General features: G+C 40.0%; 1 protein-coding gene across 1 annotated transcript in view; it reads left to right on the forward strand.

The window, feature by feature from the left end:
• Positions 1–5,300: 5,300 nt before the first annotated feature.
• The window catches only part of LOC101854831 (outer dynein arm protein 1), a gene marked incomplete in the record, with an annotated part of 26,419 nt that continues 21,325 nt past the window's right edge, over positions 5,301–10,394 (forward strand). Inside the window, 3 exon segments of the mRNA XM_013089004.1 lie at positions 5,301–5,417; positions 8,521–8,715; positions 10,199–10,388. Of these exon segments, the coding sequence (XP_012944458.1) occupies positions 8,561–8,715; positions 10,199–10,388 (345 nt within the window).

Below are 10,394 nucleotides of genomic sequence, written 5' to 3' on the forward strand. Positions count from 1 at the left end.
TGACACAGTGATTGTCTTTTTGCGTATGTGTGTGTTCTTCTTCAGATTATGAGTGTGGGTGGTTGGTGGGTGCTCTGGTGTGGTTTGCTCCTTCTTTCCTGTCAAATATCTATTTTCCTGGTCTCTGCTGCTTCTTTTCTTAGTATGTTACTCTTGTAGCGATAGTAACACTTCTCTAATCTTTGGCACATTATTATATGACCTATTTTTGTTACAAGTGCCATTGGACTCTTTCCAAAACTGGAAAAACCCCCCCACTAAAAACCACCGGTTTGGTTAGATTTCTTATAATAATAATGATAATGGATTGCATTTATATAGCGCATATCCACTTACGCAATGCTCTATGCGCTTAACATGATACATATTATGGATTTACAAATCAATTTTAAAGGCACTATGTGGGTTACATAGTGGCTGTACTTGAATTTTTGACAAAAATAGTGTTTGACTTAGTTTTGCGCATACAGGCTAAAGTCTGAAACAGATGAAATATTGTAGGAAAGCTGTTCACATGTTCTAAGCCTAGAAAGAAAAATCTTCGAAGAGAGAGAGAAAATTGTGTACCTTCTTTTTGTATCTTTTCTTGTAGAATTTCAATTTTGAGTAAACCTTTCTTAGGTTCATGGATCAAATACTTCAGATTAAGAAACTGCAATTTGAAAAAAATGTTTTAATTGAAGTTTTGAGCGCGTTTGAACAGCTGACAAGCTCTTTCTATTGTCGTCGGTTATGTCGTGATGTTTATTATATGTACACACGTGTACAAACGTGCGCAAGATCTTTTCGCTGTTTTATTCCTTGACAATATTGTTGCCTGTGATTTTTCTCTTGATCTGTTGCTCTGATACCACTGATTAATAACATTTTTTTTTGGTTTCTCTGTTTTTGATTGTTTTTGTTGTTTTTTTTGTTGTTCTGTTTAAAGCAACACAATATTATTATCCCCTACTGGCGTGTGTTGTGTAGGATTTATGTGCTTTGCTGTCGCATGCAGAAGGTGCGAGTTTGATTCCCATAATGGGAAGTTCCTTCTCATGTTATGTCAGTCTTCCTTACCTCTCCTCTTTCTATTCTCTGCATCTTTCTCTCTAATAATACTTCTAATCATCAACACTTATGTGACCTATTTGTGTTGCAAGTGCCGTAATACTCTTAATATCTTATAATAAAACGAAAATTTTCTTTTGCTGAAAGCGGAGTTTGCAGATATTATCAGGCTTCTCTTTCAACCCAGGTTGGTCGTGAAAGACATGGGCAAAGCAGCCGGCTTCCTAAATATTTTTATGTTGATGGAGAAATAAAACATTTACAATTGGTCACTTTTAAGGACAAGCGGGCTAACCCAGATTTCGTGGGTTTCCAGAAATCTTGTCCTACACCAAAAGTGGGCATTGTCCTACCTAGAGGAGAAGTTTAAATTCTTTGGTGTGTATATTTTTTTGGGTCGTAAAGACAGCTCTCCATGTTAAAGAAAATTAACAAAGGGCAAAAACTTTACCTTCGAATTTCTCAAGCGACCAATTACAATATAATAAGCACCTTGGGATTTTAATCAAAGTCCTGAATTTTGTCATCAACACAGAGTGTGACAGAAGATTTGGTTTTTCTTTTGTGTGTATGTGATTGTCTGAATGGTTTGATGATGATGCTGTGTATGTCTGTAGCACATGACGTCAGCAAGCTGTCAAAAGGTTCATGTACCAAGCCCTGAAAGCAATTTTTTTTTTCAGGAGAGAAAAGAAAACAACAAAAAGCAACAAAAAAACAAAGCTGCGTACTTTTGTAAGAAATTATATCACCTTATGTTTTTTTAGAAAATATTTTTATGTGCTTTTTTAACATTTAGAATTTGAATTTTGAAAAAAAAATAATTATTTCTTGTACTCTTACACCTGATACCAAAGATTAAGAATAAACTGTAATTAATATTTAAAAAAAGAAAAGTATTTCAAAATTTTGGGCTTTGTAATTTGTACATCGGAACGAAATGGTGCTTGTGTTGCAAATTGGACAAATTGTATTTTTTTGTAGAGTGTTGATATAAACTATTTCTGCTAACATTCTTGGAGTGATTTAAATTGTGCTGCAAAATGATAACCATGTGAATGTTATAATTTATCAAAGAAATAAATCCCTATACGTCATTGACAAAATCATTCAATGCGTTTTTCTTTGGATTTGTCAACTTTTGGGTAGCGGGTGGTATGTGGGCGCTCTGGTGTGGCATGTGTCTTCTACTTCTTTTTTTTTTTTTTATAGTAGAGGGTTTTACGGCGCTCGCAACTGCATAAGGTCATATGAGCGCCAAGGGGTGGGTGTCAACAGGGAAGTCTTTACAAGGAATCAGACTTAGACTGCTGACCTCTCTAGCTTCAACAGCACAAGGTTTGCTTCGACTATCAAGGCACCCCGGAAATAGCAGGTCACGAGAGAGTGACAATCATACAAAAGAAGTAGAGGAAATGACAATAGTAAGGATCAGGAAAGCAAAAGCAGCAGTTCCCTGTTGTAGATCAGGCACAGTTATGAGCGTGACATGAGTCAGCCCATTTATAATTCTACTATGCTTGAACGAGAAATGTCTTCCCTTTGGGAATGGTCTAAAGACACTTCAGTCAGTGGCACTGCCCCGGGGGTCTTCTACTTCTGCTCCCTGTTACTTTTGACCTAAGCTGTTCGTGACTGAATAACAGTCTATAAGGGAGGGGCTCTCGTGGCCCAGACGTTAAAGTGTTCGCCTCTCATTCAAAGGTGCCGCGTTCGAATCTAGGTAGCGACAGAAAAAATTTTCTTCTCTAAATATTGTCTCCTTTCACCTCCTTTCCTGCTCTCTAGTAATGATCTGTCGTCTGCTTTCGTCTCCACTTTCTGCCCCACCCCCTCACTTCCTCCTTTGCCCCCTTCAATGGGCTCCTGACTTTTTCTGCAGCCTTTCTACTCCTACTCCTTGGCTCCTTACTGCTGTCTTTCAGCCACACCCCTGATCTTATGGTTAGAAAGATGTACACATAGTCTTCTCGGACAAGGGCAAAAATTTTTGGAGGTCCCGTGTGCAAGCTGAGCACGTTAAAATCCCTTGGTGGCTTAAAATCGATACTAAAAATGTTTAATGTGTCCGTCGCGCGTTTATGGCCGTATGCAGTTGCGAGCGCCGTAAAACACTTACAACACCCCCCCCCCCCAAAAAAAAAGAAACAACATAAGTTTTCAAAATAAAAGAGATCCAGTTGGTGGGTGCTCTGAATCTGATCCGTTTTGCTCCTTTGCATTCATGTTTTCCGTCCTCGGCTATTTCTTCCCAGGTGTTAACATCTACTCCAAGCTTAGATATGCTGTTTTTGCAGGTGTCTTTGTACCTCAATTTTGGTCTTCCTCTTTATCTCTTTCCCTGGGCAAGTTCTCCAAAGAGAAGTTGCTTCGGAATCCGGTTGTCAACCATTCTCTTGACATGGCCCAGACATGTCAATTTTTTTAAAACACAGGATAGTTGTCCTGCTCTGGAGGTTTGCCGTGCCAACACTCCAACATGTAGCCTTGTCACGCCACGAAATGCCTAAGATCTTGCGGCAGCATCTGAGATGGAAAATGTGGAGGCGCTTTTCTTGTCTGCTGTACAAGGTCCATGTTTCAAATGACACATGCTTCGTAAATCTTGATCTTTCTTTTGATGGTTAATCTTTTGTTTTCCCATGCTCGTTTTGTCAGCCTTCCAAAAGTTGTTGCTGCTTTCCCTATCCTGATGTTGATCTCATAATCAAGGGATGTTGTAGAGCTGATGGTAGACCCCAGGTAACAGAATTTGTCCACTGTCTTGTTCCTTGTCGTTCAGCCATATATGGCTCTGCTCTGCACCTTCTTGGGTAAGGATGACTGTTTTCTTAACACCGATAACCAAGCAAAAGATCTTGCATGCTGTTGATAGGCGGTCCATCATTGTTTGTAGGGTTGATTCACTGTGAGCAACAAGAGCAGCATCATCGGTGAAAAGAAGAACTGTTGTTTTGTTGATCTTGGTCTTGGCCTTGAGTCTTGCAAGATTGAAGAGCGACCCATCAGTTCTCCAGTGGAGGAAGACATCCCCTGGTGACTCTTTGAATGCGTGTTGCAGTAAGACGGCAAAATAAGTGCTAAAAAGGGTTGGTGCAAAGACACAACTTTGCTTTACTCCGCTCTTGATGTTGAAACTGTGTGATGTTGAACCATCAAACTGAATGGTGGCCTTCATATCTTCGCGGAATGAGATGATGAGCTTTAGCAGTATTGGGGGACAGCCAATTTTTCCAAGCACCGTGTACAGTCCTGATCTACTGACTGTATCAAAAGCCTTTGTCAGGTCGACGAACGCAGTATGTAATGGCAGTTGTTGCTCCCTGCATTTTTCTTGTAGCTGACGAATAGAAAAGATCATGTCCATTGTTGAGCGGTTTGATCTGAAACCGCATTGGCTCTCTGGTAGGACTCTTTCTGCTAGTTTCTGAAGTCGCTTCAGGATGATCCTAGCAAAACCTTTTCCAGTGATGCTTAGCAGTGAGATGCCTCTGTAGTTGTTGCAATCTCCTTTGTCCCCTTTCTTTTTGTAGAGTGTGGTGATTTTGGCACCTCTCATGTCATGTGGAATTTCTGTTTTCAGCCAACAAGTCGTTAGTAGCTTGTAGAGATATGGGAGGAGGGTCTCTTTGTTCTCTTTCAGCACTTCAGCAGGTATATTGTCATTTCCTGCTGCTTTTCTGCAAGCGAGTCCATCGATTGCAGAGGGGAGTTCTTCTTCTGTTGGTGTTGTATCAAGTTCTGACATTTCGGAGAGCTGAGGAATGGCCTCATGTAGCTGTCTATCAACATGTCGCTCCTCTGAGTATAAGTCTGAATAATGTTCCACCCATCTTTCCATTTGTTTCTTCTTGTCGGTCAGCTGTTCACATGTCGCAGACTTTAGAGGTGCCACTTTGTTTGCTGTTGGTCCAGTCCAATAGCAACTCTGGTGTTTTCATACATTTTCCTGATATTACCTGTATGGCTGGCCTGTTGAATTTCTGAGCATAACTTGTCCCAGGAATGATTGGCACACTTTCTGGTTTCTCTTTGAAGGTTGGATTTAGCAGCACGTACTTGTTGCCTTGTACTCTCTGTTGGTTTTGTGTTGTGTTCTAAAGGCCAACAAAAAACCAACAACAACAAAACAATTATAAAATACACACCTTTTCACACCAGTGCTGAACACAGAAGAGGCTGCAAGGAGCGAGCGACCTCTGTTCTCACACACAAAAAGGCCGTTCTTTCCACTTTATTGTAAGTTCTGATCACGTTTTCTTTGGGTTTGAGTTTTACGTCGTTTTGAAAGCGCTAGATCAACTGGAGCTTTTCTGGCGCAGTAGATAGATCTAGAGTCAGAGTAGGACAAACGGGAAGAGACAGAGGTAGGAAGACCACAATAGAAAATTGTTGGCCAGCTTTTCAGATGAACCAATCCCCCAAATTTAGTCTATATTTCTAGATCTAGAAATCTAGATCTAGATCTAGATCTAGATAGTTTAAAAAATCCTTATTGCATTTTCTTAATCTATCAGTTAAATTACCTGCTCCCGTGATGTTTTGTTGAAATTCAAATTCTAGAGATCTAGATCTAGATTCTAGATCTAAATGCTGAAAAAAGCAAGGAGAGATGTACATAAAAAACACCCCCTCCACCCCCCCCCCCAATAAGAAACAACAACTAACAAAACACCCCGAAAACCAAACCAAAAACAAACTAGCAAACAAACAAATAAACAAACAAACAAACAAACAAACAAACAAACAAACAACAACAACAACAACAACAAGTAAACAAAAACCAATACAAACAAATAAACAAACAAAACTCTAATTCTTGTACTTTTCACTTCCTCTTCCTAATACTGTACTTCATTATTTTCTAATTTTTTGAAATTCTTTCTTTCTTACATACATAATAACAAATCTTTGTTCAGTTCTTTCTTTCTACAATTATCGATTTTTCGTATGGCTCTTACCCCCCCCCCCCCGCCCTCCATTCATATTTTATTGCTCATATCTTGCTTTCATTCTTTCTTTCCTTCACATGATAATTTTTGAAAAAATACATTTTTCCCTCTTTCAGTATATTCTTTCTTCCTTTCGTTGATTCTTATACTGCATTACCTACATTCTTTCTTTCTTTTAAATAATGGTTCTTTCTATCTTTCTTACTTTCTCTATTTCATACTAATTCGTTGCTATCGTTCGTTCTGTCTTTCTATTCAAATATAGGTTCTTTCTATCTTTCTAACATTCTTAATTTCTTTTACATAATATATACATTATTATTGATTCATTACTACTATCTAACTATCTATCTTTCAATGTATCACAAGAGGGTTGTTGGTGGATGCTCTGGTGTGGTTTTCTGCTTCTTTCCTATCAAACATCTATCGTCCATTTCTCTCCTACTTAATTTTGTTATTGTTGATGGGTTTTTTAAAAACTCATGTAACTTTTCTAATCTTAGACAATGATATGACCTAATTGTGTTGAAAGTGCCATAAAACGCTTACTAAAAACAAACAATTATTATATTTTTCATGTCTTTCATAATATGATATTCATCATCATCCGGTGCCTTGCCGAATGGCGTGGGCGATCATGGACCTCCACTTCCATCTGTCTTTCGATGCAGCAATGGTGTGTGTTGTTCTTGCTGCTCCCAGCCATGTTGTCATCTTGTCCAGTATCTTTTCCCTCTGTCTGCCTCTGCCTCTCTTTCCATCAAACTTTCCTGTTGTTACAATATTCTCCAATGCTTCTTTCCGCATTGTGTGTCCGAAGAACTTTGCCTGTCGTTTTCTTATATTCGTGATAAGTTGTTTTCTATAATTTGCTTCAACCAGGACTTCCTCATTTGTTTTTCTAGCTGCCCATGGGATACGTAGTATGCGTCTTATGAACCACAACTCTGTCGCTACAATTGTTCTTTCCAGCTGTTTATTGATTGTCCACGCTTCGCACCCGTATAATAGGGTTGGCTCGATGTAACTTTTCATTACTCTTTTCCTCATTTTCAGTGACAGATTGATGTTTGTTAGTATCTGTTTCATCTTGTGGAAGGTTGCTTTTGCTTGGCAAATGCGGCTTTTAATTTCGGTGTGACATCTACCATCTGATGATATAATGGCCCCCAAATATTTAAAATGTTGTACTTGCTTGAGGGTGGTATCATTGATTTTGATATTGCATGTTGGGATTGGAGTATTTCTGCTTATCACCATCGTTTCGGTTTTCTTGATGTTTAGGCTTAAGCCCATGTTGTTACTCTCTTGTACGATGACATTTAATAAATTCTGCAGGTGTTCTTCATCTTCTGATATTAGGACTGTGTCATCTTCATATCTTAGATTGTTTATATTATGTCCCCCTATCGAGATACCACGCATTTCTTCTATGTGTCTCATGATATTTTCATTATACAGGGAGAACAAGTCTGGAGAAAGTACACATCCTTGTCTGACTCCTCTTTTAATCTGTATGTATTCGCTGATGTCGTTTTCTATTCTCATTGCAGCAGTTTGATCCCAGTACATGTTTTTGATAATCCTTAAGTCCTTCCCGTCGATATTAAGAACTTCCAGCATGTCGATGATTTTGTCGTGCCTGATTTTGTCGAATGCCTTGGTGTAGTCTACAAAACATAAATGAAGATCTTTCTGAACTTCTAGGGCACGTTCTATCGTTGTTCTGATGACATATATGGCATTTACAGTGCCTTTGCCTTCAATAAATCCACATTGTTCTTGGGCTATTTCTGGGAGAATTTTATTTCTTATTCTCATCATAATTATTCTGAGTAATATTTTCGTTATGTGGCTCATGAGGCTGATGGTACGATGCGTTTCACATTCGTTTGCATTAGGTTTCTTTAGTAAAGCTATGAAGATAGATTTTGGCAAGTCTGATGGAATATGTCCAGTGGCATATATGTTGTTAAGAAGTTTGTCAGCGTGGTGATTCCAAAGTCTTCTAAAGCTTTAATCATCTCTGTGGTGATGTTGTCCGGTCCTGCCGCTTTCCCATTCTTCATCTTTCGTAGTGCCTTGATAACTTCTTCTTCCATGATTGGTGGTCCCTCGTTGTTATTTCCCACTCTTCTTTGTTCATCTCTTTGTCATTGTACAGGTCACCAATATATTCTGTCGAACTTTCTTGTATCTTGTCTTTGTCCATTATGACATTCCCATCCTTTGATTTGAGGCATCCTGTTGATTCACGGGTTCTTGTATGGCACACCTCTTTAATTTTTCTGTGTAGATCTTTTGAGTTCGCATTGGAATGATTTTCCATTTCCCCACATTCTTCTTTTAACCAGGTCTCTTTTGCTAGATTACATTTGTGTCTAATTTCTTTATGAAGATTCATATATTTTTCCATATTGTTTTTGTTTATTCTTCGTTCCTCCACATATGATATTATTGATCCGTAAATATATCTCTTTTTCAATATATCCACTCTCCCCCCGGACCCTGCCCCAAGTTTCCCCCCTAGCCAAAGCACTCCACAAAAACCTCCCACCATGGACATCTCGGAGATGATAGAGAAAGAGAAGAAGAGACAGGAGTTGGTGGCAGACGAGAAGGTCAAGGCCAAACTGCGCCGGCAGATCTACATATTCAACAAGGAGAAGGCTTCCTTCACGCGTCGAACGGCGCACGAGATCAACAAACAGAGGTAAGATTTAACCCTATACGTACGTCGTGTTTTACTATCGTATCCATACGACGTGGGGAACTGTGCCACCACTTCGTCGTGTTTTACTATCGTATCCATACGACGTGGGGAACTCTGTGCCACCACTTAACCCAATACGTACGTCGTGTGTTACTATCGTATCCATACGACGTGGGGAACTCTGTGCCACCACTTCGTCGTGTTTTACTATCGTATCCATACGACGTGGGGAACTCTGTGCCACCACTTAACCCAATACGTACGTCGTGTGTTACTATCGTATCCATACGACGTGGGGAACTCTGTGCCACCACTTCCGAAAGAGGAAATTTACTCGTTAATCGGATCCGTAACCTTTGCATAGCAGTCTGTCAAAATTATTTTTTGAGAAATGCTGAACGTTTCAGAGATCTTCGCTCAAGAAGTATTCTAAAAAGTGAATACAACCCATGGGGTACAAAATGACCCCAAGGCGTACGGATAGGGTTAAGACTTAGTTACGCCTATCATCTCATGTGTCTGATCGTCGGAGGTCATCAGATGCGTTTGATGGTAGGCCTGTGTGTCATCGGGTGTGTCTGGTCTTAGGCAATTGGATGTATCTGATCGTATGCAATCAGATGTATCTGGTGTTATGCAATTGGATATGTCGATCATACGTCATCGGATGTATCTGATTGAACGTAGTCTGGTGCGTCTGATCGTACGTTGTCGGATGTGTTTGATTGTACGTTATGCATTTCATCATACATCATCCGATATATCTGATTGTAGTATGTCGAATATATCTGATCGTACGTTAACCCTTGTGTCTGATCCTACTTTGTCGTATATATGTGATCGCACGTCCTCCCATTTGGCTGGTGGGTGTTTGGCGGGTGCTCTGGTATGGTTTGTTCCTTCTTTCCTATCAAACAGCTATCGTCCTTATCTCTCCTGCTTCTTTTGTGTGTATGTTACTCTCTTGTAACATCTCTAATCTTCGGCACTTATATGACCTCATTATGTTTTAAGTGCCGTAAAACACTTACTAAAACTAAAATCCACCATGTCCTCCCTCTCACTATGTCCTCTCAAAATGTCCTTTCAACATATCCCCGCACTATGTCCTTCATCATGTCTTCTCACCATATCCTCTCAAAATGTCCTTTCAACATGTCCTTCCAACATATCCCTGTCCTATGTCCTTTATCACCATTTCCTCTCACCATGTCATCTCAAAATGTTCTTCCAGCATATTCCCCGCACTTTGTCCTTTATCACCATATCCTCTCTAAATGTCCTTTCAACATATCCCCGCACAATGTCCTTCATCATAATGTCCTCTCAAAAAGTCCTCTCAAAATGTCCTTTCAACATATCCCGCCTTATGTCCTTCATCACCATGTCCCCTCACTATATTCTCTCAAAACATCCTTTCAGCATATCCCCGCACTATGTCCTTCATCACCATGTCCTCTAACCATGACCCCCCCCCTCCCAGGAGATGCCTCAGTCTCCTCGAGAAGGAGAAGGACACCGAACTGGACAACTTCCTGGCCATGAGGTCCCACGCCACAGAGATCAAGTACAAGAGAGAGAAGGGCGTGGTCACTGACCTAGTTAAGACGACCGACGTCGTGAGGTCACTCTTAGAGCAAGAGAAGGGGAACACACGGTCACTGGGGAAACAGGTTAGG

The sequence above is a fragment of the Aplysia californica genome, unplaced genomic scaffold (genome assembly GCF_000002075.1).
Source record: "Aplysia californica isolate F4 #8 unplaced genomic scaffold, AplCal3.0 scaffold00855, whole genome shotgun sequence".
NCBI lineage: Eukaryota > Metazoa > Mollusca > Gastropoda > Aplysiida > Aplysiidae > Aplysia > Aplysia californica.